This window comes from Anguilla anguilla, chromosome 10 (assembly GCF_013347855.1).
Source record: "Anguilla anguilla isolate fAngAng1 chromosome 10, fAngAng1.pri, whole genome shotgun sequence".
Taxonomy (NCBI): domain Eukaryota; kingdom Metazoa; phylum Chordata; class Actinopteri; order Anguilliformes; family Anguillidae; genus Anguilla; species Anguilla anguilla.
Genome location: NC_049210.1, coordinates 42,722,998 through 42,747,669, shown reverse-complemented (window position 1 = coordinate 42,747,669; position 24,672 = coordinate 42,722,998). Strand labels below are relative to the sequence as shown.

The following is a 24,672-nucleotide window of genomic DNA, read 5'->3' as shown; positions in this document are numbered from 1 at the left end:
GTATGAAGTATTCTTTTTTTAAAATGTGGTTATACTTACGAGTGTGTATGTTTATTTGTGGAAGATTTGTGAAAGAGTTTGGCTACCTTCTCTGTGGTGTCTGTGGGAAAGTTTACTGGGGAAAGGCGAGCACCCGTGCGTACTGCAGTTATCTTATGAGCTGGACTGAGCACGGTTCCCACAGAGGAGGAGGGGGTGGCAGGCTGGAAGGGTTCATTCCAGCGAGCTCCGTTCACGCGGCAGGTCATTTATTTTTCGCAGTCATATAATTTAGCTTGTGGACAATTTATTTATGTTAAAAAAAATTTTTCCTGTTCCGTATTTCCTGGTCTGGTTCAGCAGGTCTTTATGTTCTACCCGAGAGTGAGAGGGAATGGCTTCACTTCGTTTATGCCTCGGAGTGGAACATGGCCTTTATAAGCCAGGTGGATTTTCCAGGGGGAAAGCAGGTAAAAGCAGCCGAGGGAGAGGGCTGTGTGGCTCAGTTGGCGTGAGTTGATTTAAATCTAACGGTGTTTTGTAAACTGTCCTTTAGAAGCCCCGGTTATTGTGACAGTTTTTTCACATTCATCTTCAAATTACAGATTTTTTTTCATTTTTTGATCTTTGTTTTTTTTCTTCATTTTCACTGTATAGTCCTTCTTTTCACCAACTTCTGCAAGTCTGTAAATAAAACCACCTGCCTATTCGCCTATTATGCAATATTTGAGATATTTGACTAAAGTTTTGAACAATAAACAATGGACAATACTTTCAAGAAAAACTGAATTATAAAGTATTTAAATGATCAAGAGAGCTTCAGCAATTTCTCTAAATTTTTTCTTGGTATTTTCACTCAGTTGTTGGCAGGTTTCATCTCGGTAAACCAAATAAATATTTTAAGATATTTTAGAGAGAGACTATAGGATAGAATAAATTATTGCATTTATTTGTAGCAAAATCTTTAAGAGCTAGTCCTTGCCCCTGCAGAAAATTATTTAACGTCAAAAGATACTACTGAACCGGAAAAGCCTCTTTCCGCTATGTGATTCCGGGAAGTTTCGTTTCCCTGAGCCGCTCGTTCTTTGTTTTGAAACAATCCTGACGTCATCTTACAGTGCACTACAGTATAATGCCCGAGCACGAGCCAGACCAGCCCCGCATTCCATTCCGAATAAAATATCGTGATGCACGAGAGCGTCACGTCCGCCCTCCACGCCCTAACCCTCCCCCAGCTACAGACGGGCCAGCTGACGATGACAGCAATAATTCATTTGTCAGGGACACGGAAAACCCTACGGACCCTGCCCCCTCCGTCCTTCACTGCCAGGCTCGTGATGTTTTGTAAAAAGCTCGCGGTTGCCGCTTGGGACGGCCAAAGCCGCCCCTTCCCACCCTGTGGGGAAAAAAAGAACCGCCCACGGGTCACGGCTCCGCCCATACACTCAAGCGAGAAGAACTTAAAAGTTTTCCAAATCACCGAACTCCTCCTTTTCGGTTGTTTTAGGACTTCAGAGAGGATTTGCCGACAGTTGGGAATTCCGCCTTCCATTCCTTATATGGCGTCACACATGGATTGGCAGCTGGTCACCGCTCCACCCACTCTTGCTTAATTTGGTCGCACAAAGGATCTGACAGCCCCCACAGTGGCCGCCCACTTTGCCACACAAGGCCGGCCTGCCCATATACGGCAAACAATCGACTAAATTGTATATTTCTCTCTTCCTTGTCCCATTAATAGGGTACGGTGACTCGCACTGGGGCGAAAGCAGTGCGATCATGGCGGAGCGCGTTCAGCAGCCACCGGCCAAACGGCTGTGCTGCCGACCCGGTTACAATGCTGCGTGCCGACAGGGCCAGCGGGCTGGAGGATCTGCCTGTTCTGGTTCCGGTCAGACTGGTTCGTGCAAGACCCAGAGCCCGGAGTCGCTCCTGGACATCGCGGCGAGGAAGGTGGCGGAGAAGTGGCCGTTCCAGAGGGTGGAGGAGCGCTTTGAAAGGATTCCGGAGCCCGTCCAGAGAAGGATTGTGTACTGGTCTTTCCCTCGGAGCGAACGGGAGATATGCATGTATTCCTCTTTCAATACCGGCGGAGATGAAAGTGGGGCTGCCGGTGAGAACGGCGACGAGAGTCGGCTGCCTTTCAGACGGGGTGTCGCTTTGGTCGAGAGTGGGTGCGTTGACAACGTACTGCAAGTCGGTGAGTGATCTAGGAGTGTTGGAGGGGAGGGCAGCGGAGGAGGGGGGTTGTTTTTTTGTTTATTCGCATTTATTTCAAAACTCTGTGGAGGCTCCTTGGTGAGAGGAAAAAGTCAAACATTGCCATCGACTAGGGGTAAATATCTGTCGAATAAACGCGAAGAACGGTGTGAAAATCACGGTGGAAAGCGAAAATGGGCTAATTTGCTTTGAACAAAGGACGGAATGTGTCCGTAACGCGCAGCAGGCGTTACATGTGCTATCTGCATAAACACAATGCACTTCCTTTAACATTTTTTACTTCTGTGTTCCAGCTCAGAACTGGAGAAGGCAGATAATTAGCTTGCTAGCGCGACCTCGCTAATTATGTAAATATATGTGGTCGCTAGTAGGCTTGTGTGGTAGCTGGTAAGCTATTTTAGTCAATGCGATATATAGCCAATGTATTTTTTTGTATTAGATACCCAATCGAAGTGGAGTGGAAAATAATTACGGAAGTGATCACTGCTTTGCTAAATGTAAACGGACAGACAACAAGGTTGCATAGCTAGCTAAGTGATCATTCCTCTTCAGACAATGACTTTTGTTCGACGTGCGTCATATTTGCTCATATTCTCCTATCGATAGCTCACGAGATTCGTATTTAGAAATGTAAACAGAAATTTCAAGCGTACATGTTTGGGCGTAGCTAGATGGATAGCTAGTTTACCCTTCTTGACTGTCGGTTTTTTTCTTCTTTTTTTTCTTTTTTTGAGGGGAAATGAAAGGGGAGGCGGTGGGGGAGGTTATTTGCCGTAACCTGCTAGCAACGGTTTATCTTTTTCCAGGCATTCCGGTATGCACTCCTTTCAGTCGCTAGCAGGTGGAGCGTAATTGTACACGACTCTTTGGATACCAGCTATAGCCAACACGTTTGTTATTGTAAAAGACCACGGTGGTTATGAATTTTCCTGGAAGCAGCCAACCTCCCTAGTTTTTTTTTCTCATATGCGGAGTGCGCATATCAAATAGCCGTCAGGCATTCCCACTGAAAGCTGAGCTCGTTCTCAATTTCGTGTGCAATTTGCTGCTTTTCAGCTTTCTGAAATGAAAGCGAGCAAAGCCCCTTTAAATTTATTTTCACTGTTTGGGAATGGAAAATATTTGGAAAGAGGGCCGTGCGGGCGATTTAAAGATGTACTTCTTAAATATTCTGTACCGGAAATTGGCAATTCACAACTAACCGGTTCGCATTTGTCCTGTCAGGACTTGGCCGATTCAGAAACTGGACGGCACTGCCAAGCCAGATAAAATGAGTGGAACGGAGGAAAAAACAATGCAATAAATATCCAAGAGCAGTGAAAATGTCAGGGCGCATTCCTCTTTTCCATTGTCGAAATAATCTGCGGAATCCGAGTGTGCGCCACTCGCTGCGGCTGCACGCGCTGTGCTCCAGCACCTTTGTTTACCGCTTGGCTTATCTCGCGCTAAAGGACTCCTCCGGTCTGCGGGGCGTTCTTGCGGTCTCTTCACACTTGGAACGGTTCAGGATTCGAATCGCGTCGCAGCCCTTTAATTTGATTTCTAATTCCGATCTCCAAACCTTATTCTCTGCCAGCCCCCCCCCCCCCCCCCCCCCCCCCCCAACCTTCCCCCAACCTTCCCCCTTCCTCAGAAGCGAGGCTCGAGCGGTTCCTCATCTGTAGTCCGGCCAACTCGCAGTTCATAGCCAGCGTGCCTCTGTTTGCTCTTATTGGATCTGATTAAAGCCCTGTGCATCCGGGCAATTTTTTTTTCGGGTGCTGTTTAAAAAAAAAAAAAAAAAAAGATGAATAGGAACTGTTCTCTGTTTTCCAAAGGTTGCAGACTAGAGTTAGCTTCGGTTTTGCTGGCAGGGGATGCGGTGTGTGTGTGTGTGTGGTTATGTGGACTCACAATAAGGAACATCAGCATATCACTCTGGGAATGTTTCTTGGCCGATCACATCTCGGAATCTCATGGAATTCTCTGAGGGGGGGGGGGGAGAAAAGAGAGAAAAGGCCAGCCAAAAAGCGATAAATAAAAGATGCAGGCTTCTTATTTTCAGAGAACGCGGTGGGGGTGACGGGGGCTTCTCGTTAGGCCAAGAGGCACGAGGCACGCGCTCCCAACTTCCTACTCTGCGCCACCGGAAGAGCCACTTCTGCCTTTCTTTAGGGGGGAGCGGGGTCCGAGGGAGGCTTGATTTCAAAGAGTATTAAGATTTAGACTGCGGGATCACGTTTCCCCTCTCTCAGCAACAACAGGGAGATCATAAAAAAAATAACTGCGTGTGTTTGGGCTGCTCGCCCCGTGCCACAAATCGGTGCTTTTGATGTCTTCATTATCAGTAATGGTGGTATAGTAAAATAGTAATAGTTTGTAGCTGTAGTAAGTTATTCATGTTCTTTTGTGTTATTGAGAAGACACCAGTGGCCGTCTTTTGATGTTTGTTGGGTGGATTTACGGAGCTTAGGGAGTTGTGTGAGGGAGATAAGGGGGTTCTCACCTTACTGTGGGGTACAGGGGGAAGTGACTCACCCCCCCGTGTGTGTGTCTATGGGGGGGGGGATCTTTGTCCCTACAGGACACTGACAGCCCCCAATCCCCCTTCCTCAGAAATGGTGGATATTTAATACAGACAGGGCAGTGGCTTCCTCCCCTTCTGATTATTACTATTATTCTATTATTATTATTATTATTATTATTATTATTATTATTACGACATTATTCTTTTTCACACATGATGCATACGTTCCTGTTCTGTTCGGCTCGGCGTCGTCTAGGATGGCTCACAAAGGTTTTGCTTTTGTGTTCTATCCCACAATGCATTTCAGAATTAGGGCCGGGAATCAAGGGTGCTGGAGCCCCGCATGGCAGTCAGTCACTGGCAAATCCCCAACCCCCCAGGGGTGGGGGTGTGGGGTGGAGGGGGGAGGGGGTGAAAGTTCGGCTCACCCGGCGTCCTGGCCTGTACTCCGCCTGTCAGTGGATGATGGAGGCGGAGCCTGACGCCCTGCTGATCCTGTGATTGCGGGCCCTTTGTGTTATTAATGTGAAGTCTATGGCAGGCATATGTTCCTCTTATTATAGAGGCGGGTTAAATGGGGAGGGGGGGGGGGAGCGGGGGGGGAGAGGGCACATGTTTGCAGTGAACACAGAAGCTGCATAGACACTAGAGATTACTCTGACCCTATTAGACTGCTTTTTTAGCGTGTGTACATGGTGTGTGTGTGTGTGTGTGTACGTGGTGTGTTTGTACATGCGGTGCGTGCATGCGCTGTGTGTGTACGTACGTGCGTGAGTGAGTGAGACAGGGAACGACAGACAGCCGTCTCGCTGCAGAACCGCTCCTAAGCGTCTCATTGGACCAGAGACGCGTCTGTCGATGGAAAACGCGACGCTATAGGACGTGTTTGGAAGGAGCCGATGTCCGCGTTGCAGGACCTGATAAATGATCTCTCGGTACGGTGGCCCGGTTCCCATTCGTACATCTGGCTTGGGGTAACCACCCCCCCCCCCCTCCCAATTGATAAATGGTCGTTGTATAAACTCTGTAATGAGAAACGTCTGCTGTTGGCTGAGTGTAAGTATTTCTGTCTGGTGATCTCGAGTATGCCTACCTTGCTGAAACCCCCCCGCACACATGCCCCCGCCCCCTCTTCTCCAGGCACTGCCATTTCACACCTTGACGCTTTTCACGTCTGAGAGGATATCCTACGGGCTGCAAGGAGATCCCACATCGCACACCTGCGCATGTGTGTGTGCTTGTGCGTGTGTGTGTATGTTTGTGCATGCTTGTGTGTGCGCTTGTTGTGTATGTGCTTGTGTGTGCTTGTGCGCGCGTGTGTGTGTGTGAGAGAGATAGAGCTGGCCTCTGACAGGCCGCTGCTCTGTATCGATTGCTAAGGCCCACAAGACTCCGCTAATAAAGATTTATTCTCCTCTGCTCTCAGTTCTGCACTCTCCAGCTGGGGGGGGGGTGAGGGGGGGGGGGTAATGTGATTAGTGCATCCCCCATCACTCACCGCAGCCGCCTGGAGTACCCCACCCCCCCACCCCCGTCACCACACCCCCCTCACTGCTGTGCAGAGATACTGAACCAAACTGCTGCAATGTCCTACAGTCACAGTCACACACTGCTTCTCACGTTCAGGAGGGAGGGAGGGAGAGAGGGATGGGCGAGATGTGGAGAGACGGATGGAGAAAGTGGAGGGGTGGGAGGAGAGAGGGGCCAGATTGAGGGAAGATGAATGGAGCGAAGGAGAGATGGAGGAGAGAGAGGAGGTAAAATGGCGGATCCCTCCATTGGACCGGACGGATGTTTCTGTTCACTCTGAGGATGTTAGAATTCCCGTAAATCAGGACAGCTTGAGTGTGGAAAATCTCTCCCACTGTCAGAGGTGGGAAGGAATCCACAGCATTAGATTCTCCCAGATCAGTTGACTCAACACTACTGCAGAGCTCCTGGAACTGCATCTGCCCCATTCAACTGATCCTAGACCAGTTTTACCGACATTACTACAGAGCTCCATGAATTTTATGTGCCCCATTTGACCGATCCTAGGCCAGTTTACTGCCAAGGATTCCCAGTTCATTTGCAGCAGTTGGGAAAGGATAGAGAGGGAGAGTGAGAAGGGGAGAGAGAGAGAGGGAGAGAGAGAATGAAAAAGAGGGGGAGAGAGAGAGAACGTCGAGCTGAGAATAGGGTGTTTGTGGAGGTGTAAGGCAGACTCATAGGCTGGTCCTGCACTGTGCTGAGCTAACCCAGAGGAAGTGGGCTGTATGGATGCCATATTTAACACTCAGAGAACAGGCCCTCAGTGTGACTAGTTCTGCATACAGGAGGGAGCCGGGTTACATGAGCGGTTGTGTGTGTGCGTGTGCGTGCATGCGTGCGTGTGCACGTGTGTGTGTGTGTAAGTCTGTGTATGTGTTTGTATATATTGTGCTTGTGTTTGTTTTAGTGTGTGTGCGTGTGTTTGTTGGTTTGATTATGACTCTGTGTGTGTAGCTCTTGTGTTTGTGCATTGGTGCGTGTGTGTGTCTGTGTGTATGCATGTGTGTGCATGCATGTGAGTTTGATTATGTGTGTATAGCTCTGTTTGTGCTTGTGCATTGATGCATGTGTGTGTGTGTGTGTCTGTGTATGTTTGTGTGCGTGCATGCGAGTCTGATTATGATTGTATGTGTAACTCTATTTGTGTTTGTGCATGCAAATGTGTGTGTGTGTGCGGCAACCATAAGGAAGGACGTACTCCAGTGTGGGAAATTCCCTGTGTGTGTAGTCTTTACTCACACACAGAAGGCTGCCTGGATTTCCCTTTTTTTTCCCCCTGGCGTGAGCGTCTCTCTGGGGGGGAGAAACAGGTGGGGCCCCCTGTGCTGGAAGTGCTTCTGCTGCTGGTGTTCCGCTGGAACCGGGGGGTGGGGGGGTGGGGGGGTGGGGGGTGGGTGTGTGAAACGGACGCTTCCTAATCTCAAACAGACATTCCAGGAGTTACCGAGAGAGTTACCTCAGTCTAGGTTACCTGAGAGTGAGACATTAAAACGTGTTAGCTGTTCAGTGGGAGTGAGGTCGTGGCTTTGTTGTGGTCCGGTGTTAAAACATTCTTTTTCAGGGAGGGTGGGGGGGGGGGTGGTTTACACAATGGAAGGTTTTTTTTGGGGGGGTTATTACCCCCTGCATTCCCTAACCCTGCACCACTCTGACAAATGGCCTTTCCCCGTGCATCAGGAAGTGAAAGGTTAAGGGTCAAAGGTGGCTGTAGGTGAAGAGGAAGTGCTTTAATAAACACAGAGCTCACAGATCTGGCTAATTTTTTTATCTCACTGTAGCTCATACTCTTTCCTCCTGTCTCCCTGCTCTCTCTCTGTCTTTCCACCTCCCCCTCGAACATACCCTGCTTTCCTATTTTTCCTCCTCCACACCAAGTCTCTTATTGCAGTGTTACGTTATTATTTGTCCCCCTGGATAGAGTTACAGCTCTTTGGTTCCCGTAATGTTATTACACGTGGGAATGTTCTGCACCTGCTGTCCTGCCTGTTCCAGGGGGGAGGGGGGAGGGGGGTTGTGTATGCGCCCAGGGCACTAGTGGGGTGTGTGGTCATGGAGGGAATTTTTGGATGGGGGGGGGGGGGATTTCCTGCTCGGATGTTCCTCCAGCGCTGTGTCTCGGATTGGGGCCCTGGGATTTGGGATACCCCCCTCCCCCACTCCGCTCCAGCTGTGTGTAGAGGGGAACCCCTTCCTGTTGTGACCCATTTGGATGCTTGTGGCAGGTGCAGTGGGAGGTCAGAGCTGCTCTGATGTCGGGGTGGGGGGGGGGGGGGGGGGGGGGTGTAGAGACCGCGCAGAGGGAAGGTGATCTGGAGGAAATTGTCTGAGTGTGCAGCTGTGATGTATCATTCAGCTGCCACTGTGTGTGTGTGTGTGTGTGCCTATGTGCGTGCGTGTGTACCTGTGAGTGTGCGTGTGTACATGTGTGTGTGCTTTTGTGCGTGTGTGTGTGTTTGTGCATGTGTGTGTGTGTGTGTGCGTGTGTGTGTGTGCATGCTGTGTGTGCGTGCGTGTGTGTGTGTGGTCTGCAATGCTCTGTTTCACTCCTGTCACTTCCCACATCTGCTAACTGAATACATGTCAAATAAGTGTAAAGCAAACAGTGAGAGGCGTGACCTATATTACTTCAAGATGGTGTGTGCACACCTTGCTATGCTCATTTCTCCAGACATTTCCCCAGCAGTCGCAGAAGTATATGTATAAACCGTGGAGCTACCGTGCAGCTTTTTCACTGCGGTGTTCACCCGTCTGTCTGCGCAGTTGTGATGACAGTAACCGTGTGTCCCCATGAAGACCACATTCAGGTACGACTGCCAGGTGTGATGTTTACTCGTGTGTCGACAGGAAGAGGGGGTGGTGGAAGTAGTCATATTTCCTCCCACCCCCCCCACCAAAGGATACTGCCCGAAAGTTTCGATTCTGCTGTGGCGCAGTGTTGGGGGCTGTGCTAAATCTCTGTGCACGTCCTCCCTTTAACCCAGAGGTGCACCCCGACTGTGTCGGGGCACTCCTGGCCTGTGCCATGGTACCCTGGATGTGGGACTGTGCTTTCCCCCTGCCTGTGTTAGAAGAGAGGTCTCTGGCGTGGCTTTGAGGCGTTGATCTAAAACTCAAAGGGGCCCGTTAAGTAGTCTGCAGGTTTACAGAGCCGTACTGAAGATCGGTGGAGCACTCTGGTGTTGTGAGTGCCGTACGGTTGTACTCCAGCCAACTGCCTTTATAGAGGAGTGTGTTCATGCTTAGCACTGTTTCAGCAGCTGTGTGTGTACGTGTGTGTGTGCGTGTGAGTGCACACACATGCGTGTGTATGTTAGTGCTTGTGTGTGTGTGTGTGTGTGTGTGTGTGTGTGTAGAGCGCTCACCCTGAGCTGGGATCGTTTGGGGGGGAGGGAGACGGATATCCTCTCTCTTCCTCTCTCTTGGAATGTGCGGGAGATTCCAAGGTTTGGATCTGACAGAAGAGACGGAACCAGAGCAGAGACCTGCTGTCCTTTCAGGCCCTGAATCAGCTGCTCAGCAGGTGGACTGCAGCGGTGGGGGGGCGGGGGGGGAGCCTTTCAGGGGCCCGCTCGCGAGTCAGGGGAGCGCCCGCGCGCTCGAGAGTCCCCTCTCAGGATTATGTGAGCGAGGCACGCCTTTCCAAATTTTCAGAAGGAAAGGGGAAAAGCTACAAGCGCTCGTTAATTGGGGAGAAAGGAGGCTCTGATGTCAGTATTCAGCCGTCTCCTCTGCGTGTGTTAATGTCTGCGTGACACTGCCGCTGTAGCTCCTCTTTCATACGCAGATGAATAAATGCATGATGGCGGCCGGGCTGCGGCCCTTTCATATGGATATGAGCTCATATTTCACATTCAGCTCTGGCCCCTCCCTCCCTCCCCCCTCTGCGTAATATATGCATAAGTTATGCGCATATAATTACCCAGAGTCTCCCGGAGACCTGCTGAAGTAGGAGATGAAACGCTATTTAAATTAGCGGCTCTGTGAAACACCCTTCAGATTACCCCCGGAGTTCACCGTAACCCCTCCTCCTCCTCTTCCCTTCCTTTTTCCCCTTCCCTCTGTTTTGCTGTTCTTCATCCCTCCATTCTGGTCAACAACAAAAAAAAAAAACATGTTTTCGAAGATGTTTAATCGACACATACATGAGCTGTGCTTTACATGAGATTTACCAGTACTCAATCCTAGAAACGAGAATGTATGTGAAATGCATTTTCCGTTTAACTGGATTATTTTCGGATTGTTTGCTTTTCATAAGCAAATATCCATGGTTGCTTACATATGATGTTTTATATTTACCCTCCTCTGGTAGTTTTAATGGAAGTAAAGTCATGTGGCCATGTGGCCATCAGGGTAGATATCAGCTGTCAGCAGATCTGCACGAAACTGAAATGGTGGGGGGAAAGAGGAAGAAATTATAATATTTTGGGGTTGCTATGACGACTGCGGATTGGAGCGTCCAGCTGAGTGTTCTGTATAAGCATTATCCGTTCATACAGCTGGGTGATGGTAAAGGCAATTCACTAATTACGGGATTGGAACCTGCAGCTCTGTGGATCAAAGGGCATCTTATATTACATTACATTACATTACAGGCATTTAGCAGACAACTTTTTACATCGCATTTGCGTCCATTTATACAGCTGGATGTATACTGAAGCAATGCAGGTTTAGTACCTAGCTCAAGGTACAACAACCAGGGAATCGAAACTGCGACCTTTAGGTTACAAGACCAGTTCCTTACCCATTATACTACACTGCTGCCCAGATGTTCCCTAACCCCTCTCTCTCTCCTCCCTCCCTCCCTCCCTGCCCTCTCTCTTCTCCCTCCCTCCCTCCCTGCCCCCCCCCCCCCTCCCCCCCTCCCCCCCCCCCCCCCCAGGGTTCCACCTGAGCGGGACGGTGCGGGAGCCCGCCACCGCGTCGGACCCGGAGGCGTCCTACAGCGTGTCCATCAGCTTCGACCGCTGCAAGATCACGGCGGTGACCTGCAGCTGCGGCGACCGCGACATCTTCTACTGCGCGCACGTGGTGGCGCTGTCGCTGCACCGCATCCGCCGGCCGCAGCAGGCCCGGCTGCACCTGCCCATCTCCGAGACGCTGCTGCAGATGAGCCGCGACCAGCTGCAGAAGCTGGTGCAGTACCTGATCACCGTGCACCACACCGAGGTGCTGCCCACCGCCCAGCGCCTGGCCGACGACATCCTGTCCCAGAACTCGCAGATCAACCAGGTGCACGGTGAGCAGTGTGTGTGAGCAGTGTGTGAGCAGTGTGTGAGTAGGGTGTGAGTAAGGATGACATCCTGTCCCAGAACTCGCAGATCAACCAGGTGCACGGTGAGCAGTGTGTGAGCAGTGTGTGAGCAGTGTGTGAGCAGTGTGTGAGCAGTGTGTGAGCAGTGTGTGAGTAGGGTGTGAGTAGGGTGTGAGTAGGGTGTGAGTAGGGTGTGAGTAAGGTCGACATCCTGTCCCAGAACTCGCAGATCAACCAGGTGCACGGTGAGCGGGGGGGGGGGGGGGAGTGTGAGAGTAGTGTGTAGTAGTGTGTAGTATGTGAGTAGGCACCGTGTAGTATGTGAGCAGGCACCTTGCAGTACAGTATGTGAGTAGGGTGTAAGTAGGCAGTGAATAAGCCTGTGCTGATGCTGTCTCTGCAGGGGCCCCAGACCCCACGGCAGGGGCCAGTGTGGAGGATGAGAACTGCTGGCACCTGGACGAGGAGCAGGTCCAGGAGCAGGTGAAGCTCTTCCTCTCGCAGGGCGGTTACCATGGCAATGGCAAGCAGCTCAACCTCCTCTTCGCCAAGGTATGACCCCCCCCCCACCCTCGTACACTTGGCTTCACCCCCTGGAAGGCCACACCCACTGTACCTATTCTTCCGTTTTTTCAATTGAATCTTAACAAATTATTCACCCCCCAATTTAAATTCTCACGGTGTCTCTTTCTGTCACTCACTCATGAGTTACTGTCATTAAATCAGTTCTTTTTTTGCATGAATTCTGATTCTGTTTTTCCTCATTCTCTTTAAAAAAAAAAGAAAAAGTAAATTCTAATTAAAAAAGATGAATCATTGATGTTTATTTATGGCAGAGACACGGAGGGTTGGCTGTGAGAGGTGTTTTAATCGTGTAGCGTCTCGCTGAACGCGTGTCTCCGATCCTTAATTTATCCTGTGCGCGCTGCTTAATTAAAAATCTCCTCCCCGAGTCACGCTGAGGACCGGCCTGGTGTCGTGTGTTAATGCAAAGTGCCAGTTTGTCATCGGAGTGAGGGATTCAGTGTGAGCAATCCGAGAGCCAGAGCGACTGTCTTAGTGTAGATTAATCACCAATGATTTTTCTCGGTGTAGTTTCTTTGTTAGCCTAACACCGCCGTGAGTTTCTCAGTGCAAACTCTTTGTTAGTCTAGCACTGCTGAGTTCCGCTGCGCAGATTCAAAGTGGGGCGCTGTTTTTGTACGAAGGCTGCCCTCCCGCTTGTGTTCACACATTAAAGTGCTTTGCTGGTAATGTCTTTTCCCGTTTAACGACAGCGAGAGTGTTTCTCTCTGTGCTTCGCTGAGTGTTTATGGATTTTTCTGGCCTGGCCTTAAATGTGCGGGGCATTTTTATATTTCTGACGTTTGTAGCGGAGATCACAGGCGGGCAGAGAGAGACTCCGTTCTCTCACATTTCAGGATTTATTCGCCTCTTCTGCGATGTGGGGCAGCGCCTCATGGATCTGTGTCTGACTGAATGTGTGCTGTCATTCAGTTGTCAGCAGGAAACATTGTGCTGGTGTGAATGTGTGTGCGTGCGCATGTATGTTTGTATGTGCGTGCGTGCATTTGTGTGTGTGTGCACGTGTGTGTATGTTTGTGTGTGTATTACCTCTCTCTCTCGCTGCAGATGCGGGTGCATGTGTGTATGTGTGTAAATGCGTGTGTATTACAGCTCTCTCTCTCTCTCTCTCTCTCGCTGCAGATGCGGGTGCATGTGTGTATGTGTGTAAATGCGTGTGTATCACAGCTCTCCCCCCCCCCCCCCCCCCCGCAGGTGCGGGAGATGCTGAAGATGCGGGACTCAAACGGGGCGCGCATGCTCACTCTCATCACGGAGCAGTTCATGGCCGACCCCCGCCTGGCGCTCTGGAGGCAGCAGGGCACGGCCATGACCGACAAGTACAGGCAGCTATGGGACGAGCTGGGTGAGCGCTTGCGTTACGCCTGCGTTAAACCTGCGTTACACCTGTGTTACACCTGTGTTACACCTGTGTTAATGCCGTCATTACACCTGCAATACACCTGCGTTACATCGCCATTACACCTGCGTTACGGCACCATTACACCACTATTACACGTGCGTCACCTGCATCACACCACAATTATACCTGTATTAGACCTGTGTTATACCTGTGTCACGCCTGCGCTACACCACAGTGACACCTGCATTTCACCTGTTTTACACACCATTACAACTGCTTTATACCGCCATTACACCTGTGTCACAATGTCATTACACCTGCGTTACACCACCATTACACCTGCATCACCTGCATCACACCGCAGTTACTCCTGTGTCTCACCTGTGTGTGTGTGTGTGTCCCTGCAGGCGCTCTGTGGATGTGTGTGGTGCTGAACCCACACTGTCGGGCGGAGCACAGGTGGGCCTGGCTCCGGCAGCTCAGGAAGTGGAACTCTGTGGACGTCTGCCCCTTGGAGGATGGTAACCACGGCAGCGAGCTGCCCAACCTCAGCCACTCCCTCCCTCAGGGTGCTCATGGCCACCAAGGTGAGAACCAGTCTGGTGTGAGAGAGCACGTCCTGTTGGTACCTCTGAGGTGAATCGCCTTCCTCAGGGCTGCTTTGGCGCATGTTCCCAGCCGGGATTTGAACCCGTGACCCCTCTTAGGTCCAAGGATGTTTGCTGTAGCTTCTGCCCTCCTGACTGACAAAACAGATCATTATTTTGACAAACAGCAGTATTTGTGTGGTACCCCAACTGATGTAGTTTTGTGTAGCACGCCTAATTAGCTTTTATTTGGACATATCTGACCCCTGAGTTCTCCCCCCCTGCCCCCCTGCCCCCCCCCCCAGACTCGGCCAGCAGGCCCCACAGGACGGTGTTCACGAGGGCCATCGAAGCGTGCGACTTGCACTGGCGTGACCCCCACCTGCAGCGCATCATCAACAGCGACCCGGACCCTGGCTGCTGTTACCGTGACAACATGGCGGACGGCTCGCCCCTGGACGCCCACAGCTGGCCCATGTGGCAGGGTGAGAGCCGCACTTCCTGTTTCTGTTTAAAATCGGAACGCTGAGGACAGAAGATTCCGTTCCTTTTTCTCTGGAGAGGGCGGTTGGGGGTGAGGTGGGGGGGGGGGGTTCTCTGTCATCACCAGTCCTGCCCCCCACCCCTGTCGCCCCGTTCTATTGTGACAGTCTGTTAATTTTTTTTGCGCCAACCCTTACAGAAGTGAGAATTTCTCAATGTGTCGCCTGACTTCTTATTCTTCCTCTTTCTCCTGTTCTCCTGTCTCCTCCTTTTCCACTCTCTGTCTGTTTCTGTCTCTCTCCCCTCTTTCTCATTCTCTCTCTGTCTGTCTCTCTTTGCTCTCTCTCTCCCTCTCTAGAACACGTCCCGACGGCGTGCGCCAGGGTGGACGCGCTGAGGTCACATGGTTACCCCCGGGAGGCGCTGCGGTTGGCCATCGCCGTGGTGACCACCCTGCGCCGCCAACAGCAGAGGCAGCTGGAGCTCTTCCGCCGACACAAGAAAGGTGGGGGGGGGGGGGGGGCGTGACCGGGCATAAGGGGGTCCAGGGTGGCCCTAAAGTTTTATCAACAGTTTTTTTTTGAGTTACGCTCAACATTCGGCCTCTATATAATTATCTTTATGATAATTTATTATGTTATCATTTTAATAAACATTTAAACATTTACTTTCTTGTGTGAAATGTAACGCTTTTTCTCTCTGCCTTGGTTCAGTAATGATGAAGATGACAATGCTGGTGATGGTGAAAGTAAGTCATTATCCTCCTGATGATGAAGATGATCATTCTCACTCTCCCCCTCTCCAGAGTTGCTCCATAAAGGCGTGACCTCCATCTCAAACTCAGAGGGGTGGGTGGGGCACCCCCTGGACCCCATCGGGACCCTGTTCAGCACGCTGACAGAGACAGGGAAGGGGGGAGACGATGGCTCAGCCTCTTTCCTGGACCCCCCAGGTACCAGAATACTCTATGCCTCATTAGGGTTTAAATCTTATTTTGTCCCCTTTTAATACAGAGTGTGTGTAGTTTCTAATACAGATTACAAGTACCAGAGTAACCCACCAAACAGAAGATATGACCCAGAATGACCCAAAAATCTACATTCCCCCACTCCTCTATCTCAGTGGGAGGAGTCAACGCTCACACACACTGCTCCTGTGTCTCAGTGGGAGGAGCCACAGCTCACATACCCCACCCCTGTGTCTCAGTGGGAGGAGTCACTGCTCACACACACCGCTCCTGTGTCTCAGTGGGAGGAGCCACAGCTCACATACCCCACCCCTGTGTCTCAGTAGGAGGAGCCACAGTTCACATGCTCCGCCCCTGTGTCTCAGTGGGAGGAGCCACAGCTCACATGCTCCGCCCCTGTGTCTCAGTGGGAGGAGTCACAGCTCACATGCTCCGCCCCTGTGTCTCAGTGGGAGGAGTCACAGCTCACATGCTCCGCCCCTGTGTTTCCCCCAGAGGGCAGTGCCCAGGCGAAGCGGGCGGAGTCGCAGTCCCCGCCCTCGCGGCGCCCCCTGCAGGCGGGCGATCCCTGGCTGCCCCTGGCGGTGGAGATGGCGCTGCTGGGCCTGGGGCAGCAGCGGAACATGCCGGAGGGCCTGTACGCCCAGGAGAAGGTGGGCCGCAGCGAGGAGCAGCTCATCGCTCGGCTGCAGGAGGTGGAGCTCGACCACGCCCTCCTCAAGATCTTCCGCAAGCAGGCCCTTTTCCTCCTGGAAGGTGAGGGGGCTGTCCCTCAGTCCACCGTCCCTTATTTTCTGTAACCATGTTTACAAACAGGCTGTCACACGAGGTTGTGGCTCACTCTGGACATTTTCCTGAGGAGAATCAAACAACCGGGTAGTCCCCAATAGATTTGTATATCCCTTTTTACATTTATGAGTTAGCATACCCCAATTTTTTGGCTACAAAAGCTCAGATACTGGAGTCTGCCCCCTTAAAACCCTACCACACACCCTCTCTCCAGCAAAAACAGTTAGAAGGTATGTCCTCCCCTGTGTAGCCAACACTGTTGCTGACATGCTGACACTCCCACTTAAGGGATACTAGATTCCTGCTTGATTAATTGTTTATGGTCAAAACATGTGGTCCATAAAGTTCAATTTCAGAATTATAACTCTCTCCCTCTCTACACTTGTCTCTCGCTCTCCCCGCTCCCTCCCCATCTGTAATCTCTACATCTTCCCCCTCTCTTTTCTTTCTTTCTTTCTCTCTCTCTTTCTCAGGCGGTCCGTACAGCGGCCTGGGGGAGATCGTTCACAGGGAGAGCGTCCCCATGCACACCTTCGCCAAGTATCTTTTCTCCTCTCTGCTACCTCACGACGCTGACCTGGCCTACAGGATTGCACTGAGAGCCATGAGGTTTGTTATAGCGCCACACCAGGAGGGGAGGGGTACTGCAGGTGGAGCAGAGGTTGAATCTGCGAAAAAATAAATCATCATAATTCTTCAAAAAATATCATTCTCAGGGACAATGAAAAGACATTTTATATTGTCACATTTTGTGTTTTTCAGGTGGTTTGTTCAGTTATGGGGTATTAATGGTATATAGACCTGGATAAGTAAATATTTGTGTGAAAAATATAATGCAAAATTATGATAAAATTCACATGCAAATTGAATGACGCTGAGATGGACATGTAGAGTATTAGGGTGAAATGAGGATTTACTGAGTAAGTTTCAGACCTTTACTGAAATTTAGAACTTCCCAAGTGGTGAAGTAGCACCCAGACAGGAAGTGAAAATGCCTTTCTATAGTGAGCAGGGGGCTGATAGAGAGATGTGGCAATCAGTGTCTACTGTAGGAATCTCTCTCTCTCTCCCTCCCTCTTTCGCTCTCTCCCTCACTCCCTCCCTCCCTCTCCCTCTCTGAATCTTTGAACACAGTGTTCCATGCCTCTCTGGTCACCTGAGGAGATCAGCAGCAGTAGCAGCTGGACCGCCAGCAGGTTTAAGTTTAGAATCGTATTGTGACGATTTAATGCTCTACACCCCCCCACCTCAAACCCCCTAAATCACTGCAGTAGAGAGAGCCTGCCTGCATCAAACCAACAAACTGGCATATGCAACAAAAAAAACAATCTTAAAAAATAAAAACCTTCAAAGCTGAACAGGGTATGTGAAAAAAGATGTAGCAGTGTGTGCCTGTGTGTGTGTATGTGTGTGCGTACGTGTGTGTGACAGTCTCACCTGTTACCTGCGTGGCCACGCAGGCCCCCCCCCCTCCCCTAATTAGAGTGAAAAATGGGGTGTGCTTGTAAAGAGGCGTTAAGAAGCCATCAGCACTGCAGAAAAACTGCTATTTATGGGCCTGCCTTGGGGCTGATTTAAATTCATAAACACCGATATGAGCAACGGTGTGTTACAAATCTGCACCGAACCGGCGCAGGAGCTGTGTGTGTGTGTGTGTGTCTATGCGTGTGTGTGTGTGTGTGTCTGTGTGTGTGTGTGTCTATGCGTGTGTCAGTGTCTGTGTCTGTGTGCGTGTCTGTATCTGTGTGTCTGTATGTCTGTGTGTGTGTGTGTGTGTGCGCCTGTGCGTATGTCTGTGAGTCTGTATCTGTATGTGTGTGTGTCAGTCTGTGTGTGTGTGTGTGTGTGTGTGTGCGCCTGTGTTTGTATGTCTGTGAGTCTGTATCTGTGTGTCTGTGTTCACTTGAATAGAATTATCAGGAGGTTTATGCGCACACAGAGAGAGCTGGACGGTGTGCTTCGTGCAGTGTGGTCTGTCTCGCTCGCTCTCTTCCGTAATAGCTGGCGATCAGCCTGGGTTTTCGGGTTTGTACTCCCCCCCCCCCCCCCGAGACTCCCCGTGCCTTCCCAAAACAACAGGGGCACAGACCCGCACATTCCCTCGAAAGCCCCTGGCCCCTGCCGTAAGTGTGTCACAGGTTGTGGAGTGGCTCCAGGACATGCAGCTCCACATTAATAACGTGCATAAATCATCTGAGTACTCCCCTGCGGAATTGCCTGGCAGCCGTGGGAAAGGATGTGTTTACCTTTTGATTGGGGGGGGGGGGGGGGGATATTTGGGGAATATTTCTGAGCCGTTTTGGAAGCAGGTGGGGTGCTCAGTGTGATGCTGACCAGAAGCTCAGGGAGAGAAGGCTGTAGAATGTTCTGGGAACTCTGCATGTTCCAGGAGTCCGACTCTCTCTCTCTCTCTCTTTATTGTCCTCTATCTCTCTCTCTCACCCTCCCTCTCTTCATTTGTCTCTCCCTCTCTCTGTCTGTTCTTTGTAATTGTGTCCGTGTGGAATTAGTTGCGAACAGAACTGACTGTTTCTGCTCAGGGGTTGCGGTGACCTTTGACCTCCAGCCGGCTCACTCCCCCCCCCTTTAACCAGATTCGCCAACATTCCGCTTGTTGACATGTTTCTCATCTCTGAGATTCTTTCGCAACTCTGAGACTCGTCGAATAACAGTTATTTCCTAAATTGCCTGAAAGCGAGATTGACAGTCAATAGTCACTATCCGCACCGTGAAAGCATTTAATTATGTGTACAGTAATTACCGCGTGTAATGGATATAATAATAACTAATTAAGTGTATTCATTCGCCGCTATTCATGCAGCGTCCTCAAAGCACTTTCTAACAAGGCTACAATGAGCAGATTAAGTGAGACTGAGAGCCGGCGGATGATGAAAGTCACCCCCTTATGAGACGCTTTAGATCTTCTCTTTGAGGTCTCCGATGCGAAGCCGCGTTTTTTAAGGTCGTCGGGTTCGTCCCTCTTGCTTCGGCTAGACCCTCAGGAGGCCCACTGCTGTGCCTCAGTCTCCCTCTACCTGGGCCCTGTCCTACCTGGCACCTGCGCGCTGGATATATTAAGAACAAGGGCACCGTTTTAATCCTCCCGCTTGTGCCAACCCGATTTTTGAATATTCATTTCGCTATCTAGGCGTGTGAACGCATTTACATTCTGACATTTGGGCGAGCGCTCTTATCGTGAGAAATTCACACAGATTACTTTTTTTTTTTTTTTTACACGCCGTACATTTACACATCTACTCGGCTGAAGCAGTCCATGTAAATTAGCTTTGCATGAGGGAGCAAAAGCCGCCTTCCACCTGACGCACGTGAAATCCTGCTTTAGAAGCAACTCTCTAACTGCTCCACTTCACGGACACCCCTGTATGTTCAGCTGCGTTTCAGCTTTGGCCTGGTTCCCTGTGTGTGGAAACTAAACCCACAAGAGTCTTTCATTAGCACTTATTTATAATCCAGTCAAGCAGGTCTTTTAATTGAGTGAATGGAAATTGAGTGTCAGAAAAGTGTCCGGTTGGAGAAAAAAAAAGTGCTGGATTGAGGGATGGGGACTGATAGGGGTGTTTGGTTGATGGTCTGTTCTGTCCGTCTCCTAGGTTACCAGTTCTGGAGACCGGGGCGACCGCCAGCGACCTGTCGCGGCCCCACCACATCGTCTCCGTCGTCCACAACCGCTACCCGCGCTGGTTCACCCTCAGCCACATCGAGTCCCAGCAGTGCGAGCTGGCCTCCACCATGCTCACTGCTGCCAAAGGTTAGCGGCCATTTCGTGCCTCCGGTGTCGCACTCGCCATTCCGTGCCTGTGGTTTCACATCCACCATTTTGTGCCTGTGGTTTCACATCCACCATTCCGTGCCTGTGGTTTCACATCCACCATTCCGTGCCTGCGGTTTCACACCCACAATTTGGTACCTTGATTCGCAGCCACCGTTTTGTGTGTTCTCTTTCTATAGTTTCGCAGCTACCATTTTGTGCAGGCTGTCTCATAGCATTTCTAACTTCTGCAGAGAGGAGAGCCGCCATTTTGTGCCTGCTGTCCCACAGCTGTACCTTCAGTGCAGTGAGCAGCCCTGTGTTTATTTCCCTGCCCTCCAGGTGACAGCCGGAGGCTGGAAACGGTGCTGGAGTCCATACAGAAGAACATCCACTCCTCCTCCCACATCTTTAAGCTGGCCCAGGACGCCTTCAAGATCGCCACGCTCATAGACAGCCTGCCGGACATCACCCTCCTCAAGGTCGCCCTGGAGCTGGGACTACAGGTAACTGTGCTGCACGCGCACACACACACACACATGCACGCATGCATGCACGCACACACACACACGCATGCACGCAGACACATGCGCACACACACACACACACGCACAGACACACACTAAAGCTGAACCTGTGTAATTAAGAGAGGAAGCTTGTTGCTGACGGGTGCAGATTATTCAGATAATTAATGAATGTCACTAAAGCAGAACAAACAGAAACAGGTGGGGAGAAATTACCGGCAATTCAGCCCCCTGAATTTCCACCCTACACACACACACACACACACACTCCCCCTTCCCCCTCCCCTCTCTCCTCACCCTCATCCCCCTCTCTCCTCTCCTCTGCTCCGGTCTGCAGGTAATGAGGATGACTCTGTCCACATTAAACTGGCGCCGGCGGGAGATGGTGCGATGGCTAGTCACGTGTGCCACAGAAGTTGGTAAGCGACCATGTTTCTTATTTTCTCTCTCTCTCTCTCTCTCTCACTCGCTCTTTCTCTCTCACAAGGGGGTGGTTACTGTATATCCAAACATGGGGAGATTCTTTAAATCTCAATACAGTGTTTTAATATGGACGTAGGCATTTATAGACAGACAAAAAGAGGTTTTGTGTTTGGGTTTTATTGGTTTTATTGAAATCACGCTGTTCTTCCCCCTTTTCCTCTTTCTCTCTCCATTTTCTCTCTCGCTCCCCCTGTCTCCCCTCTCTCCTTCTCCCTCTCTCCTTCTCTCTCTCCCCCCTCTCCTCCTCTCCCCCCCCTCTCAGGCGTGTACGCGTTGGACAGCATCATGCAGAACTGGTTCACCCTCTTCACGCCCACGGAGGCCACCAGCATCGTGGCGTCGGCGGTGATGTCCAACGCCACGGCGCTGCGGCTGCGGCTGGACGGGCGGCAGCAGGACGGGCTGGCGGGCAGCGCCCGCACGCTGGCGCTGCAGTGCGCCATGAAGGACCCGCAGAACTGCGCCCTGTCGGCGCTCACGCTGTGCGAGAAGGACCGCATGGCCTTCGAGACGGCCTACCAGATCGTCCTGGAGGCCGCCGCCACCGGCATGAGCCACGCCCAGCTGTTCACCGTGGCGCGCTACATGGAGCACCGCGGCTACCCGGGCCGCGCCTACAAGCTGGCCACGCTGGCGCTGCCGCACCTGAGCCTGAGCTACAACCAGGACACGCACCCCGCCATCAACGACGTCCTGTGGGCCTGCACCCTCAGCCTGTCGCTGGGCAAGAGCGAGCTGGCCGCCGTCGTCCCCCTGGTGGTCAAGAGCGTCAAGTGCGCCACCGTGCTGTCGGACATCCTGCGGCGGTGCACGGTGGGCGTGGCCGGGGTCGGGGGCGTGGTCGGGGTCGGGGGCGTGGCCGGCGGCGGGGGCGTGGCCCTGCCGGGCAGGCGGAGCTCGGGGAAGGCGGCCATGTCGCTGGAGAAGGCGCCGCTCAGGCAGCTGCTGGACGCCACGGTGGGGGCCTACGTGAACACCACGCACTCGCGCCTGACGCACATCAGCCCCCGCCACTACGGCGAGTTCATCGAGTTCCTGGGCAAGGCGCGCGAGACCTTCCTGATGGCGCACGACGGGCACGCCCAGTTCACCCAGTTCATCGACAACCTCAAGCAGATCTACAAGGGCAAGAAGAAGCTGATGATGCTGGTGAGGGAGCGCTTCGGATGACCGAGGCCCTCCTTCCTTCCTTCCTCGTCTTCGTCGTCCTCTTCCTCGGAGGCCGCCTCCTTTCTTCCGTCGCCCCCTGCGATTACTTGAGCCTTTCTTCTTCTGAAAAACGGACAAAAGGGGGGAAAAAAAAAACAGATGGGGGGAGGAAAAAAGGAGAGCCATGCCGGTATTATTAATATTATTGTTATTATTATTATTATTATTACTGCTATTACCTGTACAGAACTGTTCTTGTCGATGATAGAGGAAACTGTCACGTCATGAAAAGGTGTGCTTTTGAGAGAAGGAGAAGGAGAAAATGGACGGTTTTGCTTAATTGTCATTTTATACTGAGTATAATATGTTGTCTGGTCGCGGGAGTTGAAGCGCGTGGTGCAGCTACGTTACGAAGACGAAAACACGGCGTAAAACACTGCTGGACCCGTACCTCTTTAAAGTGTGAGAGAAAAGCAGTCCCGTTTTAATGTTTGATAAGAGCAGAGGGTTTTAATGGGGACAGAACTGCACCAGAGGTTCCCAGTCCTCCTGGGCTGTGTGGAGGCGGGGCTAAGAAGGAGGGGGCGGGGCTTGGAGGGGGCGGAGCTCACTAGCGTGGAAACTTCAGCAACCGTGTCAACATAATTTCTCAGGGATTTCTCGCAGGAAAAAAAAAACGAAAATGAAAACAAAAAAAGGAGAGTGTTTTATTGTATTGTGTATATAATACAGGATATGTCTGGAGAAGAAAAAAAAAGTATAATGTTTAACTAATTTATAAAGCATATTCTATGTAATGCAAAAACAATACTTGAAGCTGCAGTAGCTTTTTACACAAAACACATCAGAAGGACAGACCTGGACTTTTTTTAGGGGGGGGGGGGGGGTCTATGCAGGCCAGTGAATGAATAGGAAATAATAGTGGTGGTCATGTTCAGAATCAGTATGCAAAACATATTTAATTACAAACAAAGCATTAATGCACTCACACATATGTGTGACATACACACGCACACATGCCGAGTAAAGAATACACACACGCACGCACGCACGCACGCACGCACACACACACACACACACATACACACAGAACCGCAGTATTGGCCCCATTTGTCCGAAGGTGGGACGCGAGTGTTGGCACTGCGATTTGTAAATCGCCGGAACACTGTGTCCTGCTGATCTCTCTCAGGCCAGGAACAGGCTTCCAGAAAGTCTGCCGACTCCCCCGGGGAGCGGATTAGAGGTTTACGAGGCCAACATCATCCGAGCGATGTGAAACCACAGAAGGACAGGTTCGGCCTGACTGCGGGTTCACAGTCGCCTGACAGCACTGCAGTTAGTGGTGGCACGTCTTAAGGAGTCCTTCTAAAAATACAGCTCAGTGTAACTTACCGCGCAGATATGAATGCACAGCATGCTGGTGAACTCGCTGCTTTGTCACATTGACTCCATTGTGAGGTCACAGAACGCTTCGCGATTATGATGACGCAATTGCTGTGCCATTGTGATGTCACAGAGACGCTTCGGAATGCTCAGTGTTGAGTCGGGAACCTGTTCTAAAATTCTGCTCTTCTGCCAGGTCTTAAACGTCTGCTTCTTTTTTTTTGTTGCTGGTCTTATTTCAGCTGGATGGTCAGTTGTTTTATGTGAATATACCTTTTCCTGTTCCTTTAATTTTTACAGCTCTTCCAAGATTGCTAGACAGGACTTCTGAAGACCAAACTCCCTTTCATTTGATGAAAGCTAACTTTTATCTGAACGGTTTCCAAAAAAAAAAAAAACTTTTGCTTTTAAAAAAGCAATGTCATCTTTTTGGTTTAAAAAAAAAAAAAGAAAAAAAGTTGATTGCCTTTTGTTCCCACAATTTGAATATTTCCAAGAGGTTTATTTTAGGTTTTGTTGCGTTGTTTATTTTGAACAAGTTATGTTTAACATTTTATTTATTATTTTTATTGGTAAGACTGTGTACATCACCACCTGTGTAAACTTGGTCATGGAACTGAAATTAAGATTTTATACACAAATTTATTTATGTAACAAAAATCACTGTTTTTATATACTTGATAATGATCCAATGATTGCATTTTTTTTGTTCTTGTATTAATTAAAAAACATTTGTTTCCAGAGTTTATTTCTCTGAATCACTTTTCTGCAGGTAACAAGTGTCATTCTCTTTGACACGTCACAATGACATTGATGACAATGCTGACTTTGATACGTTTAATACACAATGTTTCCATTTTCATAACCATGTCCCACAATGCCATTTGGTTTGCCTGTGAATGATGTTTCCTAATTGCTTTCCTTGCACTCTGTGAGAGAGATGTTGCCAGAACTGTGCAGTGAATCCTGTGACATTGTGTTTCCTTATTTGCTGAGCAGACCTGGGTCAAATATGCATTTGTTTTGGACTCAAATATTTTTTCTACGCTTTACTGATCTTGTCTGGTGTATTGGAGCCAATGAAATACTCTCAAAAAGCGCTAAACCCCACCTTCTGGTCATATT

General features: G+C 50.5%; 1 protein-coding gene across 1 annotated transcript; it reads left to right on the top strand.

The window, feature by feature from the left end:
• The first annotated feature begins 1,480 nt into the window (after nt 1–1,480).
• LOC118206533 (zinc finger SWIM domain-containing protein 6-like) lies at nt 1,481–24,291 on the top strand. Its single transcript, XM_035379334.1, has 14 exons — nt 1,481–2,179; nt 11,115–11,471; nt 11,890–12,038; nt 13,266–13,416; nt 13,821–14,000; nt 14,306–14,485; nt 14,842–14,988; nt 15,289–15,435; nt 15,946–16,206; nt 16,713–16,848; nt 19,851–20,008; nt 20,351–20,514; nt 20,870–20,951; nt 21,278–24,291. Exons 1-14 carry the CDS (start codon nt 1,759–1,761, stop codon nt 22,183–22,185), a joined length of 3,441 nt encoding a protein of 1,146 aa, XP_035235225.1. The 5' UTR covers nt 1,481–1,758; the 3' UTR covers nt 22,186–24,291.
• The last annotated feature ends 381 nt before the right edge of the window (nt 24,292–24,672 follow it).